This window comes from Bidens hawaiensis, unplaced genomic scaffold (assembly GCF_021521415.1).
Source record: "Bidens hawaiensis isolate Kalapana, Puna unplaced genomic scaffold, B.hawaiensis_p1.1 tig00036381_1, whole genome shotgun sequence".
NCBI lineage: Eukaryota > Viridiplantae > Streptophyta > Magnoliopsida > Asterales > Asteraceae > Bidens > Bidens hawaiensis.
In genome coordinates this window covers 95,912-115,654 of record NW_027496352.1, presented here as the reverse complement: position 1 = coordinate 115,654, position 19,743 = coordinate 95,912, and the positions used below count along the sequence as shown (strand labels likewise).

The window sequence follows — 19,743 nt, the reverse complement described above, 5'->3', positions numbered from 1 at the left end:
ATATAAGCATATTATGTCTTTCTTGTAGGTTTTAAAATGTTATCAACTTTGCAATAAACATATCCTCAAATTATCATATAAAAACTTAGTCCAAATTTATATATTAAATAATATCTAAACTATTAATAAAATAACTGGTCTAATATTCTAAATCCCCATGTGCCTATCAGTTTCATTAATAAATCAAATATAAACTCTAAATATCTTGCAAATTACTTTCAAAATAAATAACTCTCAAGTAGATACCGATTGTGACAAAAAAATGACACAAAGAGCCCACATGATACTATTACATTACATATATTAATAATATATTATAAGACCATGGTCAACCTGGCTGGCTAGCTTAATACGGCTGCCTATGGACCCTCACTCCACTTGAGTTGCTAGTCATCTTCCTGGACCCTTCCTACACCCCCTATTTAACCCTCAATTCTATTCTCATTCAACTCACCATTTCTAATATCCAAGAACTCTATCAAGTATCAACAAACAAAAACTTTTGACAAAAATGGTCAGAGCTCCATGTTGTGAAAAGATGGGTTTGAAGAAAGGCCCTTGGAGTAGGGAAGAAGATCAAATTCTTGTGGATTATATTAATAAAAACGGTCACCCGAATTGGCGCGCTCTTCCTAAACATGCCGGTAATTGTTAAAACACGAATAAGAAGTTTGCGAATGATGTTGTTTGATAACTTTCATGGTTTAATGTTGGTTTTATTTGTGTTGGTGTTATCAGGCTTGTTGAGGTGCGGGAAAAGTTGTCGGTTGAGATGGACTAATTATTTACGACCCGATATTAAAAGGGGTAACTTTAGTAAAGAGGAAGAAGATAACATCATTAAGTTACATGCCCTTATGGGAAATAGGTTCGTACTTTTTTATTGTTACATAAATGTAACTCGTCACATTAATAATATTTTTTCTTAAACATAAAAAACAAAATAAAACCTTTTATATTATATTTTCAAGAAAGTGTCATGAAAAATTATTAGTGGGGCATGTTTAGCCTGCTCATAATTAATATGAGGTTGGCTAAACGTACTGTAGATAACATCGAATAAAAGTATGCAATGTACTGAGTACGTTCAGAACAACCCTAATTATGAACTAGGAAAGTTTATTGATCTTGTGATGTGAATTGCAGATGGTCGGCTATTGCTGCTAGGTTACCTGGAAGAACAGATAACGAGATAAAAAATGTCTGGCACACACATTTAAAAAAGAGAGTGAAACCTAACCCTAATGATGACACCACCAACACCTCTGAAATTCAACAAACAACCGAAGAATCCGAAACAAACGGTACCCCATTATCGCACTTAGAGACGAATTCGAGCCCTCAAACGAGTTACAATCAAATCGATTCGCCACAACCTTCGTGTACCGACATATCTTCAATGACTACAAGTACAAATGAATATAACTTGTGCATGGAAGACATGGGTTTTGAAAACTTTCCGGAAATGGATGATGAGTTTTGGTCGGAGGTGTTTTCAGGTGACAACTCCGGTGAAGTGCCGGTAGTGCATGAAAACATTGGTCAAAATAATCTAAGTGGATGTGGGTTTGAGTCAAATATGCATGATGATATGGACTTTTGGTTCAATGTGTTCACAAGAGGAGAAGAATAGATGACATGTGGTTTTTTTAGTTAGATTTTTTTTTTTACATAAACTCTTCTAACAATTGTATTTGTATTTTTTTTTAAATCAATACATTAGCTATATATATATTAGATACATCTATAAATCATTTTACTTTAGTTTTAGATATTTGTTTTAGACTAGAATTTAGCAAACATAAATGTGTGTGCATATTTAGAATATGAAAAGTTAAAACTTATATAGGTTTTAATATGTAGAATATTATATTATATTTTTATTACTTATTTTTTCTACTTTAAACTTTTAAGAAATTTCTAAAAATATGTATCAATTCATATTTGTTAAAATAAATAATGATGTTGTGAACCACCGACACTTTTTGTGTATGACACACTTTTCATTTGTCAAACCAATGATATAATCTTGTCCCCCTAAATAGTGATTATAAACAGTGTTTTGATATTATAAATACTATGTATCTTGATCGATTTAATGTATCCAGTAAAAATTCTCATATTCTCATATTTCCTTGTTTCTTGTTAACTCCAAGTTCATATATTATTCTAATAAGCTTGTTATATTTAGGGCTAATATCATAACACGTTATCAGCACGAGCCGCTTATATCCTAACCAAGAAAGGTAATAGACACAAAGGTGTATAAACATTGTTATTAAAATTTGATAACTATTCTAACTTTTATTTATATATGCACACTAATATCTCATTTAGAAGTTAGATTTATTTACACTAACAATTCTATTCTTATTATTGTGCATACTAATTATATATTTTATAAAATAAATTGTATTTAATATCTTATTTATTATCTTACTTTAAAATAATTAATATACACACACATACAAACCGTAATGTTACCGTTATAAAACGGTAATATAACCGTTGTAAAAAGGTTATAAATTTTCACTATAAATAACCAATCATTAACCCCATTTCATTTACAACAAACATTCTTCTTATTAAATTTATCCAAGATTAAGTTCTCAAAATGATTCACCCGGTTTTACTGTTGGTCACTATAATGCTTATACTACTTCTCATTCTAATTTTTAATCTCCCATCTGAATATTTCGGCATTTTCTTTTTCTTTTATATGTTTATAGCTCTACCAATGTATTGTATCTCATTGTTGATTGATATATATGGATTCTAATATTTATCTTATTATTTGCTCTATTATGTTTAGCAACAAAATGTCAAATATAGCAAAACTCGAATTCCCTGCACTCAACATTTCTGGAGAAAATTATATATCTTGGACAGCAAATGTCAAAAGACATTTAAAATCTATGGTGTGTTAGACACAATCCAAGAATACAATGATTGCTCTGACCAGGATAAAGCAAGAGCTGATGTTTTCATCCATAAACATATTGATGAATTATTACAGCATGAATATTTTAATTATGATAACCCATATATGATATGGGAAGATTTGAAAAGCAGATTCGGTCATCTAAGGGAAGTTTTACTTCCTACTTCTAGAGATGAATGGAACAGTCTTAGGTTCCAAGATTTTAAGAGGGTAAATGATTACACCTCTGCTTTATACCGAATTTGTTCAATGCTAGAATTTTGTGGGTATCCCGTAACAGAGGAAGAAAAGTTAGAGAAAACTTTCTCCACGTTTCATGCATCAAATATAAACTTGCATACACATTATCGTTTGCAGAATTTTAGGAGATACTCTGATCTAAATGCATTACTCCTTGTAGCAGAGAAAAATAATGAATTATTGATGAAAAATCATCAATCTCGACCCACGGGTTCATTAGCAATACCAGAAGCACATGTTGCTCACAAAAGTTCTCATAAAAATTCTGATTATAAATGGGAACAAAGTCGAGGACGAGGCCGTGGACGTGGACGTGGTCATTTTGACAAAAGGCATTTTAATGATCGTAAGCATCCATTCAAATGGAACAATAACTCTTACGGTCGTGGTCGTGGTCATGGTCGTAACCAGAGAGCCAATAATTATCATGTCCCACACAATACCTATTCCAACCACCAAAATAAATGGAATGAAGCTGGTAGGTCCGAAAACAATTGCACTTCATGTTTTAGATGTGGAAGTACAAACCACTGGGCAAAGGCTTGTCGCACAGCTCCACATCTGTGTGAACTATACCAAGCCTCTCTAAAAGGAAAAGAGAAAGAAGTGAACCATGTTGATAACTTTAATAATATCAATGCTGAGCTGAGCGTTGAAGACTTTGGAGTGGAACTTTGAAACAAAGTTGCTTGACTACTATAATTAGATGCAATTATTAAGTGTGTTCTCATTATCTTTAATTATGTAGTTCCTCTTTCATGCACTACTTGTGTTTAAATTAAATAAAGTTCTTATTAAATATCATATGTCTTCGTTATACACTTATTTTTTTTCTTAATATTTTTCAAGATTTAAAATGAAAATCACCGGAGCACAAGATCAAACAAATGAAGAAGATATATGTATAGCGGATAGTGGAGCCACGCATACTATACTTAGATCTAAAAAATATTTTTATAAACTGAAACCAACAAAAGGGATCATCAATACAATATCAGGTCCTACAAACTTGATAGAAGGAGTGGAAAAAGCTAATTTAGCATTACCAAATGGTACAAAGCTCAAAATAGAAAATGCTTTATTTTCCCCAAAATCAACAAGAAATTTGTTGAGTTTCAGAAACATATATCATAATGGATATGATACTCAGTCAAGGACGGTTAGTAATGAAAAATATTTGCATATCATAAGCAAAGATCAAATATTGGAAAAATTGCCAATGCTCCATTCTGGTTTGCATTATACATATATAAATGTGCCTCAAGCACATATGGCAGTCAAAGAAAATTGTTGCGATTCTGGTATCATAAACTTATGGCATGACAGATTAGGCCATCCAGGATCCACATTGATGAAAAGGATCATTGAAAATACACATGGGCATCCACTGAAAGGTCAAAAGATCCACAAAATAGATAAAATGCCTCAATGTACATCTTGTTCTCTTGGAAAATTAATTACAAGGCATTCGCCATTAAAAGTCGATAAAGAAACACCAATGTTTCTTGAAAGAATTCAAGGTGGCATATGTGGACCAATTCATCCACCAAGTGGACCATTTAGATACTTCATGGTCTTAATAGACGCATCCAGCAGATGGTCTAATATCTCTTTATTATCGACTCGTAATGTTGCTTTTGCAAAATTTCTTGCTCAAATTATCAAATTACGTGCACATTTTCCAGATTATACCATTAAAAGAGTAAGGCTTGATAATGCGGGAGAATTTACATCACATGCTTTTGATGATTATTGCATGTCTGTGGGGATTGTTGTAGAACACCCTGTTGCTCATGTACACACACAAAATGGCTTAGCCGAGTCGTTGATCAAACGCCTACAGCTAATAGCTAGACCATTAATAATGAGGACAAAACTCCCTGTTTCTATTTGGGGTCATGCCATTATGCATGCTGGATCATTAATCCGCGTGAGACCAAGTGCAAATCATAAATACTCTCCCACACAACTTGTTTCTGGAAATGAGCCAAATATCTCTCATCTTAGAATTTTTGGTTGTGCTGTGTATGTTCCTATTGCACCACCACAACGCACAAAAATGGGTCCCCAAAGAAGGTTGGGAATATATGTTGGATATGAAACATCTTCCATCATAAGATACCTTGAACCTTTAACAGGTGATGTATTTACAGCACGTTTTGCTGATTGTCATTTTAACGAGACAATGTTCCCGACATTAGGGGGAGAAATGAAAAAGCAAGAAAGAGATATATCATGGTGTGTGCCATCATTGTTACACCTAGACCCAAGATCAAAACAAAGTGAGACAGAGGTTCAAAAAATAATACATCTACAAGAAATTGCAAATCAGTTACCTGATGCATTTACTGATATAAACAGGGTCACTAAATCTCATATACCAGCTGCTAATGCTCCAGCTCGAGTTGAGATTCCAAGCAAGCAAAACCATAATAATGCACCTCATGAATCTCAAAAACGTTTAAAACGTGGAAGGCCAATTGGTTCAAAGGATAAAAATCCTCGAAAAAGAAAGGGTTCTGAGAAGGATACTGACCCTAAGGAAGGAATGATTGACAAAACCTTCCCTCAGGAAAGAATAAATGATATAACATTTCCTCAGGGAGAAATAAATGATTCCAATAAAGAATTGTCAATAAACTATGGTAAATCACATATAATGTGGGATCGAGATGAAATGGAAAATATTGATGATATATTTTCTTATTCTGTGGCAAGCGATATCATGGAAGAAAATGATGACCCTGAACCAAAATCTGTAGATGATTGTAAAAATCGACAAGATTGGAACAAATGGAAAGATGCTATGCAAGCTGAATTAAACTCACTAAACAATCAAAAGGTTTTTGGACCTATTGTCATTACACCAAAGTCAATGAAACCTGTAGGATATAAATGGGTTTTTGTGAGAAAACGAAATGAGAAAAATGAAGTTACAAGATATAAAGCAAGACTTGTAGCTCAAGGTTTTTCTCAGAGGCCAGGAATTGACTATGAAGAAACGTATTCTCCTGTCATGGATGCTATTACGTTTAGATAATTAATCAGCTTAGCAGTCTCTAAAAATTTAGAGATGCGCCTTATGGATGTTGTCACAGCTTACTTGTATGGATCACTAGATAGTGACATTTATATGAAAATTCCCGAAGGATTTAAACTCCCCGATGCAATAAGCTCAAAGCCTAAGGAAATGTATTCCATCAAATTACAAAGATCCTTGTATGGACTGAAACAATCTGGAAGGATGTGGTACAATCGTTTGAGTGATTATTTGATAAGCAAAGGATACACAAATAATCTTATTTGTCCATGTGTCTTCATCAAGAAGACAACATCAGGATGTGTGATCATAGCTGTGTATGTTGACGATCTAAATTTAATTGGGACACAAAAAGAAATTAATGAAGCAATTGCTCTTTTAAAGAAAGAATTCGAAATGAAAGACCTTGGAAAAACCAAATATTGTCTTGGTTTACAAATTGAGCATATGCATAATGGGATACTTGTGCATCAGTCAACTTATACTGAGAAACTCTTAAAACGTTTCAATATGGACAAAGCAAATCCTTTAAGCACACCGATGGTTGTTAGATCACTCAATGTTGACAATGATCCATTTCGTCCTTGCGAAGATAATGAAGAGATTCTTGGTCCCGAAGTACCATACCTCAGTGCAATTGGAGCACTTATGTATCTTACTAACTGTACAAGACCTGACATTTCTTTTGCAGTTAATTTATTGGCAAGATTCAGTTCATCCCCTACTAAAAGACATTGGAATGGCATTAAACATATTTTTCGGTGTTTAAAAGGAACTGTTGATTTAGGTTTATTTTATCCTAACGATTCAAAAGAAGGGTTAGTTGGTTATGCAGATGCAGGTTATTTATCTGATCCCCATAAAGCAAAATCTCAAACTGGATACGTATTTAAGAATGGAGGAACTGCGATTTCATGGCGTTCTCAGAAACAAACACTCATTGCAACATCTTCAAATCATGCTGAAGTCATTGCATTGCATGAAGCTTCAAGAGAATGTGTATGGTTAAGATCTATGTCACGACACATATTGATTTCTTGTGGACTAGAGAAAGATCGAATTCCAACTCCTATCTATGAAGATAATGCAGCTTGTGTCTCGCAAATGAAGGAAGGATATATCCAAAGTGACCTGGTTCGGGATCTCGTTGTTTACGCAGTATGTAGTCTCCGGTATTGAAGCTGCAATTTTATTCGTGTTTTCCCCAGCTGGGGTTCTACACGCATCAGCCTGCTCAGCGTTCGTTACGCCACGAGGTGTGCGAGCGTCCCATCTCTGACAAATGCTTCGACGATGTCCTTTGCGTCTGTGCATTCTTCAGTGTTGTGGCCTTTTGTCCTGTGAAAGTCACAGTATTTGCTCCGATCAGCATTGTGACGATGTCGGATTATTGGAGCCTTTGGCCATGGGAGCTCCTCAGTGGCGAATATCTCGGTGACGCTTTTGGTGAGTGGCGTCCATCTGGAGTTCTGGTTCGACTATACGTTATCCCTTCCGCCTAACCGATGTTGCAAGCCGGATGAGGTGTCAAAGTTTACCCTTGACTGCCAAATGCCTAGCTTCCGCTTTTTGTTTAGTCGGGCGGTAAGGACGTTGTCTTCTCTTGTTTTCTGGGTGTAGATGTTTGTGCTCTGGGGGAGATCTCTACCCAGTTGCTTCTCCGTTTCCGCAAAGCGTTTAGCTGCTGTCATGATGGCATCCCATGTGGATGGCATGCCATCTTTACCCGTTAAGGTGCGGATGAGCTCTGGGTCGTTTGCGCCCTGGATGAAAGCAGCGCGAACAAGATCTTCGCTAACATTACCCAGACTTAGCTTCTTTGAGTTGAAGCGAGTGATGAAGTCTGGCAAAGATTCATCTTCCTCTCGAATGCATTTGAGGATTGTCCATTGCTCTTCGGTATACTTTCTTTGTTGGCTGAAGTGTTGGCTAAATTTTTGCTGGAAGTCTTCCCAATCGTAGATGTGGTGGACCGGTAGACGATCGAACCACGCTCTAGCTGCCCCAACAAGCGTCATTTGGAACATGTAACACCACGTAGGTTCCGTCCAACTACTGACGGTTGCCCCCGCTATGAACCTGTTCAAATGATCGTCTGGATCAGATATACCATCGTAAGTGCCGATGTTTGACATCTGTTTGGCACTTTTCGGGACGATTTCTTCCGCAATGTCCCTTGCAAATTTGGACGTTCCCGCCTTTGCAGCGGTTGGTGTAAATGTTTTGGAGAAGTCACATGGGTTTCCACCTGCGTTTTTTGGTTTGAAGGTTTCTCCAAAACGCCTTCTCGGTTGGGAGTCCGTTTCCTTACGCTTCCCTTTCGCCCTATGACGAGGGTTTGCGTCACTATCGGATTCCTCCGAATCATTGTCCCAGTACTCTCCGAATTCCTCAGGCTGTTGGAGTGAACGTAAGCGTTCATCCAACTCGGCTTGGAATTCTTTTTGACGTGCTTCCGCCCACGCTTTAACTTCATCGAGTGTTTGGCGGGGGAGCCTCGTTCGTTGTCTCTCTAACTGGGTATCGGTGAATCCTAGTGAGCGATTATTTACTGCACTTGCCCCAGCTTGGGTAACTGGGGTAGTGTTCGTAAAATTTACTGCACTTGCCCCGGCTTGGGTAACCGGGGTAGTGTTCGTAAAAACTGTGTAGTCGCCGGTATTCCCCTCAGTAACTGGGGTTGTGGTTACCGGAGTTTCTTTAACCATCTTTCCAGAAGTTTGAAAAAACTGAAAAGAAATGAAGTTCTAGCTTTTATGCACAGATGGCGCCAATGAAGAAACACTAAGTTACCCCGGGCAGATTACGGATAATCTGGGGGTTAAATAGATGGTTCCCACGAGGGGTTAGATCCGGCAAAGATGGTTCTTCTGATAACCTGCAAAACAGACACCGTGAGCTCGTCACTGAGAAGGGGGGGGTACCTCCTTGTGACCACCCTCCGGCGTGAGAATCAGACTAGATTGCTCTTGAATATAAATGTATATTAAGAGATTGCTAGAGCAGATATCAGGTATAAGATGTAAGATACAAGATAAGATGAGATGATCATACCATTTGGGGTATTTATAGCCGAAGGTAGGTTTCCAAGAGGGTATAGCCGGCTGAATAGTATTCCTGTTCCACCAACTCTGGCCTACGCACGTGCCATGCTGGCAGTTGGTGGGTAGGCAGCGGCTGACAGTGACCAGGCCTGCTGTGTACTATTCCTTTTCCATCAACTGCAGGCTATGCACGTGGTATGACAGGAGTTGGTGAGTAGGTAGCGGCTAATAGTGACATACAGTACAAGAGCGGGTATTTATAGCCGAAGGTAGGTTTCCAAGAGGGTATAGCCGGCTGAATAGTATTCCTGTTCCACCAACTCTGGCCTACGCACGTGCCATGCTGGCAGTTGGTGGGTAGGCAGCGGCTGACAGTGACCAGGCCTGCTGTGTACTATTCCTTTTCCATCAACTGCAGGCTATGCACGTGGTATGACAGGAGTTGGTGAGTAGGTAGCGGCTAATAGTGACATACAGTACAAGAGCATGCTGCTCGCCATACTGTTGTCAATGGGCTGTCGTATCTCTGGTCAGATCTTTTGCCCATACCTCGTCAGGTACAGTACAAAAGATCTTCCAGTATCGTACGGACTGGCTCATTTGGGCGGGAGTATTCCCCCTCCCGCCTTTGTGCGGGATTGTTCCCGGCTTTGCTCATTCCTTCAAGTGACAACTGAATTATTGAGAGCTAAGTGCCTTGTGCGTGTAGCCTTGCTGCGCGGGTGGCCTTCCCTGATGGCTTGTATCCGCAGCTGCGGGAACAGGCGGAGTACTTCACCATTGGGAGGCATTTCCTGCGGGAACAGCTTGCGTACTGCGCGTAAGGACGTCACGTCTCTGAGCATGGTGGGTCCTGCGGATCCAGTTGGTTTCTGCGCAGACGTCTCTCTTCAAGGTGAGTCCTGTGGGTCCAACTGGGCTCTGCTGGGACCTACCTCTTCACGCACACTTTGAAAAGTACTGGTCAAAACAGCCGTTTGGACAATATCCAGACAAACATTCTGAGTCTTCTAACGGGGGTCAAAGTGTCAAATTTTGAATCTTACCAACAAGAACGGAAGTTTGGAGAATATCCGGGAGGTTGTTCTGATCGGAGTAAAACTTTAAAAATTATTTGTGAGAACGGTTGTTTGGCATATATCCGGACAACCGTTCTGACAGGAGTCAAACTTTAAAAATTATTTGTCAGAGACGTTTAGCCAATACCACACTCTGAATAATATTGGTCAAAACAGCCGTTTAGCCAATATCTGGACAAAAGTTTTGCTTTAAAATTTACTAGTGAGAACGGCCATTTGGACAATACTCAAACTTCGAAAATTATTGGTGAGAACAACCGTTTAGACAATATCCGGACGACCTTCTAACCGGAGTAACTTTGAAAATTATTGGTCATAACACGACCATTTGGACATTCTGACTTGAGTCAAACTTAAAAAACTATTGGTGAGAACAGCCGTTTGGACAATATCCAGACAGCCGTTCTGACCAAAGTCTTACTTTAAAAACTATTGGTGAGACGTTTGGACAATATCCGACCTCTTTCGGACAACCGTTTGAAATGGATTAGATGTCATATGGTTTGTGTACACCTCATAAATTTATAATATGTCACACATTTCATGTTTTCAACATCTATATATAATACTCTATCCATACTTATTAACTATGCAAAGAGAGAATAAAACAATAAAACATAACATACTGTGGAGTGCATCTTCCTCTGTTTCTAGTGTAAACAAATCCCATCCGTCCAGCAGATTCAGTACCAGTAGGAAGCATAACAAGTATAAGAACTAGACTTATTAATGTACCATGGTTGTGGTTGTTGTTGTTGTTCATTTTGTTTGTTGGATTTGGTGTAGCTTGCTAACGAAAGGTTAACTGGAGTTGTTGCAGGATAAGTGAGATTTGGGATCTGAGTTTGGCAACATGTTTGGGCAATGGTTAATAATAATAATAATATTAAGTAACAGCAGCAGGTAACGTGGTCTCGTGAGTTGTGCTTTTTAATTTTTATTCTTTTGTGAGTTTGAATTTTAGTTGCTGTTTGTGGGTCTTCCTTTTATTGAAACTCTCGTCCTTTAGTTCAAAAAGAATCTTACCCTTGTTTGGACATTTTACCCTCGCATTTCTGGATAAGGCCAAGGGTTGAGGGTGTAAAACGAGCCGAGTCATGCCCGAGCTTGGCTGGTTTTGACTTACAAAAGCACAAGCTAGCTTCGATTTAAAAGTTAAGTTCGGCTTTGTGTTATTACTTATTAATAAATTTACGTGCATATTTAATAACTTATAAATACACTAGGAGACATCAAATGTCTATAATTCTCAAAAATTTTATATATGGTGAGTCTTATAACTTGCGTGTTACTGTTTTTAAAAGTTTGTATTTGTTATGAATGCAGACTGTTTTATAGTCAGACTCAAGTGTTTATGGGCTTAGTTGTATATGTGTATATATGATGATAATGATGATGAAGATGATGTATTGTTATTAAGATAATCTCTAATGGATGAATGATACCTCTTTTAAGTTTCTCTTTGGTTTGTTGTAGGTTATCAATATCAAATTATCTTATATGTCCTGAAGTATCGATCTAACATCATCCTGAAATATGTTGTTTATTATTTAATATACATGATGCACGTTTCCCCCCTTAGCTATGGTTTTGTCCCATCGGGTTTCCTTAACAGAGTTTTTTAATAAGGCGACATCATTAAGCGTATTATATGATAAGTTAATATCTTTAAAGGACTCGAGGCATGGATTTGTTCTGTAAACAAAGTACAGAGTCCCATGCTATGTTTATGCAGGATATCCATTAGACTTGCACTGAGCTCGACTATAATTCAAATACACTTTCACTCATGAAGTTAATGATTCAAAACTTATAAGAGGCATGCGGTTTGGACCAAATCATGAAGTACCCAAAGACTATTTATGAAGACACTGTAACTTGCATAGTTCTGATTAGAGACGACTACATCAAAATCAAGTCAAGCAACAATAGTAGGAGATTAACTTTTAAAGACTTAGAGATTATGTTCAATTGAGGGAAAAAAATACAAACGATGTACACTTTTTCCTTAACTAAGTTTTGTCTTACTGGATTTTCTTTGTAAGGTTTTAGTGAGGCAGCATAACTAATCTAGTAGTATTAGTTAACATCGGTCCAGAAGAACCGAGCCAACATTATTTAGTATATAATATTAATAGTGTATAATACAAATGCTTATGGGCTTAGTTGTATCTGAATACATAAGACGTTTGTATTATTATTAAGATAATCACCAACGAATGAATAGTTTCCTCTCCAAATTTCTCTGTGATTTATTATATATTTTTTTATTTTTCCTCTAGTGTGTGAATTTTCCTAAGATCCAATTCTAGTCGACATCAATTGTCCACAGTTGCACCCACATTTGAAAAAAATACAAGTTTTTGGTATAAAGTGGTACTTGTTATACCTTTTTCATATATTAGTGATGGGATTCGATTATTGAAAAAAGTTACATGCCCATTTATGATGTTAGGTCAAATATATCTAAGTGGATTTAAAGCCTTTCGTACTCTTTGATGTCATCATTTCAATCTTCAAACTCAACAAGTAAGCGAAAATTTAAAAAATACCAAAAACCTTAGTCAATAATTTGAAGTTTTTAGTGGTTTAGAGTAAGATTTAAAGGATGTTTTTTTTTCAAGGTTGTTTTCACAATTTTTTTATATAAGTTCGAGATCTATGCGAAAATTTAAAAATATCAAACAACCTCAGTCAATAATTTGAAGTTTTTAATGGTTTAGAGTAAGATTAAAGGACGTTTTTTTCAAGGTTATTTTCACATTTTTTTATATAAGTTCGAGATATTATAGATCTATGCAAAAATTTAAAAATATCAAACAACCTCAGTCAATAATTTGAAGTTTTTAGTGGTTTAGAGTAAGATTTAAATGACATTTTGTTTTCAAGGTTATTTTCACAATTTTTTTATGTAAGTTCGAGATATTATAGATCTATGCTTTTTTACATTGATCTATGTCTTATTGAGAATACCGTAAAACTGTAATGAATGTTTGACCCACAACATCAAACCCCGAAGGCCAAAGTGTTGTATTATAATAATTCTAATTGTCAACCGAAAAGAAAAACATCTCGTTTTTTTCTTATATGAGCTATTTGTTCTATCTGGCTATTGTTTTCGAGCATAAGCAAAACACTTAATCTGAAAATTAAGAAAGCTAAGAAATCTATGAACCCTCCATATCTAGCTAGTGTTTTCTAGTATAAGCAAAATACTTGATGTGAAAATTAAGAAAGCTAAGACCATGCATAATGGGGTGTGTGTGGGTGTTGTGTTTTTTTTTTTTTTTTTTTTTTGGGGGGGGGGGGGGGTGGGCACCTTCTTTTTCATTGGTTCTTTAAAGCTCTGGCCCCACCATCGTGTAAAATGAACGTTGACTACACAAAATGAGCAGGGCCAAAACGAAGAGGAAAACGAGGGGCGGGGGCGGTGTTTGGCTCGTTGTGGAATCCTAAACGAGCCACTACGCGTGGTCTAAGAAATTGATGAACCCACCATTTGATTTTTTCTATTTGTATTATATTATATTTTTTTATTTGTTTGTATTTTAATAATAAACTTGAGAACACTATTTCAACACCACACGCTATTGTGATATCTGTAGCAATCAATCCATGTAAATGTGTAATCATATGCACTATTACATCGTGTATGAACCAAACTGAAATATAGACACGTATCAAGTCATAACTTTAATATACATGTAGCAATCAATTCATTCATGTAACCCTCGACACTATTACATCGTGTATGAATCAAACTGAAACATAGACACGTATCATTGTATCAAGTCATAATTATTTATTGTCACATGATGACGTGGGAACGATCCCGCTTCTACTCGACAAGCAAACCGAATGTACACGCTACGGTCCACGTCAACAGAAAACCGTAAAAGTATAGTATAATATAGCATTTCAACTTATCCAAAGTCAAAGACACGAAAATAGGAACTTGACAAAATGATTAAAATGACCAAATTGACAGGTATATTCCTTGATTAGCCTCCCTTTTTGTCTGGACGTGACTGTATAAACAGTCGGCTATCAGTTCTAATCAGTTTGAACTGACATTTATAGATTGGCTATTTTGGGAATTTTAGAAAAAGGGAGGCTAGTCAAGGAATATAATTTATCAAAAGGGCAATTTTGGCCATTTTCCCGACAAAAAAGGGATCAACATCTAGGGAATAAGTAAATTGCCGCGACTTGGCCTACTCACACCAAAAGGATAAGGATAGACCTTGCACGAGCAGAAAGACGAGTAGCAGATACACGAAAGACGAAGATGTGACGAACCCATCCAATTCCACTTTAAATATGGCCCTTAGCTCTCGAGCGAAACACACTCGAACTCTCATACTCACCACTTAAAACACTTTACATTTCCAATCGATCCTTGCATTTCCACCCCTTAAGAACAACTACTTATTCTCGCACTGGAGGCTGATCGCAGAATCCCCCTTCTATGATAAAGACTAACGATGGTTTGTTCTTGGCATTATAACAAAACTGTTTTGCTTGATTTTTAGATTAACAAAACGATTTATCTACATCTCACCCTCCCTAGACCCTGCTAATATGTGTGCTATTGGTGTGAATTTTACTGGGTTCGGTTGTTTTACTTTTGTTAAAAAAAGCCTCTTATTTCCTTCAACATAGATAGATTAAAACTGTTACATTACACATAACTAGCTTAAACATCTTATTATTCCTCACATGGATTGCCATTACCTCCTAGCTCAGTTAGTAATTAAAACTAGGCTTAAACATCAACGACTCCTTTCTATTATTCTTCAAACTCCACGCATCCTCCGGCGACATCCGGTAAGCATTCATGATCACACCAACAGGCAACGCCTTAACAGCCGATGAACTCCCCGACAAGGTGTTGATCATCGCGTTGTCATTAGTCCTGAACGATATCCATCCGCACCCTTGTTTTCCGGCATATTTCACTACCACAAAATTCTGTGGCACCACCACTACCTGCCCCTCCTGGATCACGTTGTCGTATACCGCTTCTCCCTCGTTGCTTACAATCTGCATCCTCATGTATCCGTGTGTAATGTAGATGACATCGTGCGCGTTTGTAATCCAGTATGGTGATACCATAGCATTCTGTTATTCAAAAGGATCAAAGAGAACATTTTGAGTCGATTATGTCAGTACTAAACAAATAAGTATCACCGGACCCATACAAAAACCAAAGGATACTTGGTTTTAGTTTTTCGTAAAAGTTGAATTTCAGTTCGGCTTCACATGTAATTAAAACTGAAAAACTGACCTGAACTGAATTTATAGATTTTATTTTCATTTTTAATTTAAATGCTACATAATTTATAAAAATGTTAATAGTGTAGCCTATATATTATAGCTCAAATGTATAACAGTTAATTAATAATTAACTAGTAGTAGATTAGATTGTCGTTAAATATCTCATTAACAAATAAACATATTTAGGATCAAAGTTTAAGAGGCACAAGTCAATTTTTTTTAGCAGAAACTAAAACTGAGAAAACCAAAACTTAACGGTTTTTAAAAACTAAAAAACCGAATTTTCGGTGTGAGTCTCTAAAAGAGAAGACTCAATAATCAAATTACTGATAGAGCATCACCGACGGATTGTCGTCGGTAACTCATTTCACTGACGGTTTTCTTTTCTTACGGAATGAAAGCCGATAATTACTACTTACGTTATGCAGAACTCCTCTTTCGGCACTAAGTTGAAGCGTTTGAAGAATAGGCAATTTGAAACCGTTAAGCTGAGTGGTCCAACCGGCTTCCGGGTTGAAGTAATCCGGACGCGAAACATCGTTGATGTGGAACGTTAGTTTAGGTGAGCAAAGGGTTTCTTCTAAACCATTGTCTTGTTGAATTTGGATCGGTGGTCGGATAACTTGAAGACCATTTTCCACAATCACAATGTGACCCCTTGTGTCATCTGGGCTTTGAAGCTTTGAAGCGGTTTCTTCGTCCTCGTTGAACGCTTCCGTGAGCATTTTAAGATCGAATGCTCGCAAAATGTTGGCGGAACCCTCTTCTGGTGACTCTTGTCCGCCTTGTTGTCCCATTATTACTTCTCCGTCTTTCGGGTTTCCAGCGAGAAAGAATCTCTGTAACCATCAAAAAATAGGTTTTGAACATTTGGGGATAAAAATATGATCTTTTAGGTTATTTGCGACCAGAATTTGCGAAAGAAAAACAGTCGCAAAATTATCAGCAGGCAGCGTATTTGCGACTAAAACATAATAGTCGCAAATTGGCTGCTACTTTGCGACTATTGATAACTTGCAACTAAAATAACAATCATCAAAATTCAAAATTAGAACCAACCGCAATAAAAAATAATTAGCGACGAAAAAGAAAACAATGGCATATATAGTGACTGATTTGCTACCGATATGATAACCGTAACAAATTTAGTGACCTATACGCGACATAAATGATAATGGTAACAATTAATTAGTACTGCTAGAAATTAGCAAAATTATGACCAAAAGGATTATTAGTAAAATTATTGACCCAAAGATGATAAGGACGATATTAGTAACATTAGTGACTGAAAGTTTAACGCTTGCATGTTAGCAAATAGCAATCGATTTGTTACCGAAATAATAACGGTAACAAATTATGATGGTATTCATAAATATAGCAAAATTCGGACGGAATTTGTAACTGTATTCATGTAAAATTAGAAAGGTTAATTAACCAAATTAGCGACCGAACGAATAACGGTAGCATATATATAACTTACATAGTGACCGATTTGCTACTGGAATAAAAATGTTACAAAATTAACAACTGATTTTGACTGAAATAGTAACAGTCCAGAAATCAGGACTGGTTTCTTCGTAGCAAAATTAACAACCGGTTTGCATGAGAATGGTAGCAAAGTTTAACGACCAAAAGTATAACAAAATGGTCACAAATTTGCGACGAACTTATTATATAATTACACATTTACCCTATGGAACTGGTCGAGCTGGTTAGTAGCACTAGTGGAGTCAAGCAAGACAACCGCAACGATATCTTCTTGCCCGTCGTTGTACATCCAGTGAGGCGCTCCGGCAGGGATGACAATCACATCGCCTTCTTGGAAATTGCGGATCTTTTGGTGGCGATCTTGGAACGATCCGTGCTCTTCCACTTGTTGCGACGACTGAAACGTTTCCGGACACCCGGGTAACATTACTCCTTGAAATCCCCTCCCTAAAACAATTTAAAATATAAACTTTTAACATTTTTGGTCAAATTTTTTACCAGAATGGCCGTTTAAACAATATCCCTGTTCAGACTTCAGACAATTGTGGATTAAACTTTGAAATGTGTTGGTTAGAATAGTCATTTGACCTGGGGTCAAACTTTGACTTTTTATTATTATTTATTATTATTATTATTATTATATTTTGTCAAAACAATTGTCCACAAAAGTTTAACTTTGCAAACTTTTGTACTAAAAGTTGTTCAAACAATATACATACGGCTGTTGTCAAACTTTAAAAATTATTGGTTGGTACGACCATATGACATTTTGACTAATATCCTGGATTACAACATAGGGGTAAAAGTTCAAAATTTTCTAGTCAAAACGGCCATCCAAAAAAACATTCACTCGGCCGTTTTAACCAACAAAAAGTCAAACTTTGAAAATTTAGGTCTGAATGACTGTATAGCCGTTCTAACCACATGGGGTCAGGTCAAACTTTAAAAAATATTGGTAAGAACGGCCATCAGTCAATATCTTGACGACAACTTTAACCTAGGGGGTCAAACTTTGAATTATTTTAGTCAAAACGGTTGTCAGATATAATCTAATCTAACAGTTATTTGAAACAGTGTAGGATTAGGTATCAGATTGTTAATTAATATTTACTTTTAACCCGATAGTAAATTATTAAATTAATAATATAATGACCTTGGATAATATAGACCACAAGTGGAGAGTTTAAGTAAGTTGGCAAAAGAAGCCCTTGTGGTTTAATCCGGTGGCGAATAACCTCCACTCCAGCACACTGGAACTGCTGGTCACCAGAGTTAAAGAACTCGGTTACACCGGCTTCAGCAGTGACTTGTACATTAGGTTCAAGGGCATTGATGGATTGAATCTGACACTCGTTTTCGGTTTGTTGCACGAATGGCCGGAGAGCAAGGCAGGCATGGAAGAATAAGAGAAAGGCTAGTGAGAGTGAGAGGATAGACATGGTGGCTAATGGTGGTGGATGTGGTGGTGGTGGTAATGGTGGTTATAAAGAAGCTGAGGGAGTGTTAAAGATTGACACATAAGGAAGTTGTGGTAGAAAGAATGAGACAAGTTGCAGCTTGCATGGCTTGTATGGGCTTGTTGCTTTACACATATTAAGTTGAGTAAGTGTTCAAGAGTTGGTGTTGATTTTGGTTTATTATATATGTTTGTTTTATTTGTAGACATGTAAGGTTTTTTGTTTTTCTAATGTGTACAAAATGTCATCAACCTAAGGATGTAAATGAGTTACAGTTTTTTAGTTGGAACATATGTTAGCTAACTTTTTTTTATGTATGAGAAATTTACCAGTCTAATAAAAAAGCTCATTGTACCTTGCTAGTATCGTGTTAATAGGGGTGTGCGTGGTGCGGTTTAGGCTAAAATCAAACAAAAAAACCGAAACTTCGGTTTTTTGATACTTTGAAACCGTTCGGTTTCGGTTTTCGGTTTTGGTTCGGTGTTTCGGTTTGTTCGGTTTTTACCATTTTAGCTTGAAAATTTGAGGCCAAAAAAAAAAGTTAGCAAAAAATAATGAATTTAAGTATAAGTAATTTTGTTCATTGTTAACTAATAGATTATTATATATTTGACTAAAAATATTTGAGTTACATATTTATTAAATTCTTATAAACTATTTAAAATATACACGCTAGTTTCAATTCCGAATTGACATATAAATTGTGAGTCATATATATAATTTTTTTATCGAAGTAGAAGGCAAATGATTTAGGGGTTATTTGCAACAAAAGATATAACCCGAATTGACATATTTTCTAATTAGGGATTTAACTTACCATCACTGTAGTAACCTATAGTTTTCAATTTTCTAAAATTTAATTGTTATAAATGTACTTAACACATAAAAAATCACATTTTTTTAAACCGGGAATGTGGATTGCCTTGATTGTGTTTCGGATCAGATCAGTCCGAAAACATAAATAAATAATAGCCAAAGGATCGGACCTAGGATTATTTAGGCCAATATTGGGCAGGTTCTTATTCGCGTCTTCATTTTCGACAGTCCATACTCCATACTCTATTCTAATCACTTCTAGTTCAAGAAACCAATAATTATACAAGTGAACTCTAAACTAAGCTGTAGAACAAGCAATAGTTAAGCAAATACAATAACATTTATATAACTTTCAAATTAA

At 36.4% G+C, this 19,743-nt stretch overlaps 2 protein-coding genes across 2 annotated transcripts; one reads left to right on the top strand and one right to left on the bottom strand.

Annotated features, from left to right (window-relative positions):
• Nucleotides 1-331: 331 nt before the first annotated feature.
• On the top strand, nucleotides 332-1,645 carry LOC143588446 (transcription factor MYB14-like). Its single transcript, XM_077069444.1, has 3 exons — nucleotides 332-644; nucleotides 739-868; nucleotides 1,147-1,645. The coding sequence occupies exons 1-3, from the start codon at nucleotides 512-514 to the stop codon at nucleotides 1,631-1,633; spliced, it is 750 nt and encodes a 249-aa protein (XP_076925559.1). The 5' UTR covers nucleotides 332-511; the 3' UTR covers nucleotides 1,634-1,645.
• Nucleotides 1,646-14,979: 13,334 nt separating this feature from the next.
• LOC143588445 (cocosin 1-like) lies at nucleotides 14,980-18,673 on the bottom strand. Its single transcript, XM_077069443.1, has 4 exons — nucleotides 18,263-18,673; nucleotides 17,312-17,556; nucleotides 16,041-16,460; nucleotides 14,980-15,465 (listed from the first exon to the last, which is right to left on the bottom strand). Exons 1-4 carry the CDS (start codon nucleotides 18,546-18,548, stop codon nucleotides 15,091-15,093), a joined length of 1,326 nt encoding a protein of 441 aa, XP_076925558.1. The 5' UTR covers nucleotides 18,549-18,673; the 3' UTR covers nucleotides 14,980-15,090.
• Between the last annotated feature and the right edge of the window lie 1,070 nt (nucleotides 18,674-19,743).

Coding starts and splice junctions, on each gene's coding strand:
- LOC143588446 (XM_077069444.1), top strand. CDS start 512: ATGGTCAGAGCTCCATGTTGTGAAAAGATGGGTTTGAAGAAAGGCCCT. Junction 645..738: donor CGCTCTTCCTAAACATGCCG/GTAATTGTTAAA, acceptor TGGTGTTATCAG/GCTTGTTGAGGTGCGGGAAA. Junction 869..1,146: donor CATGCCCTTATGGGAAATAG/GTTCGTACTTTT, acceptor TGTGAATTGCAG/ATGGTCGGCTATTGCTGCTA.
- LOC143588445 (XM_077069443.1), bottom strand. CDS start 18,548: ATGTCTATCCTCTCACTCTCACTAGCCTTTCTCTTATTCTTCCATGCC. Junction 17,557..18,262: donor TGTGGTCTATATTATCCAAG/GTCATTATATTA, acceptor AAATTGTTTTAG/GGAGGGGATTTCAAGGAGTA. Junction 16,461..17,311: donor AGCTCGACCAGTTCCATAGG/GTAAATGTGTAA, acceptor TGATGGTTACAG/AGATTCTTTCTCGCTGGAAA.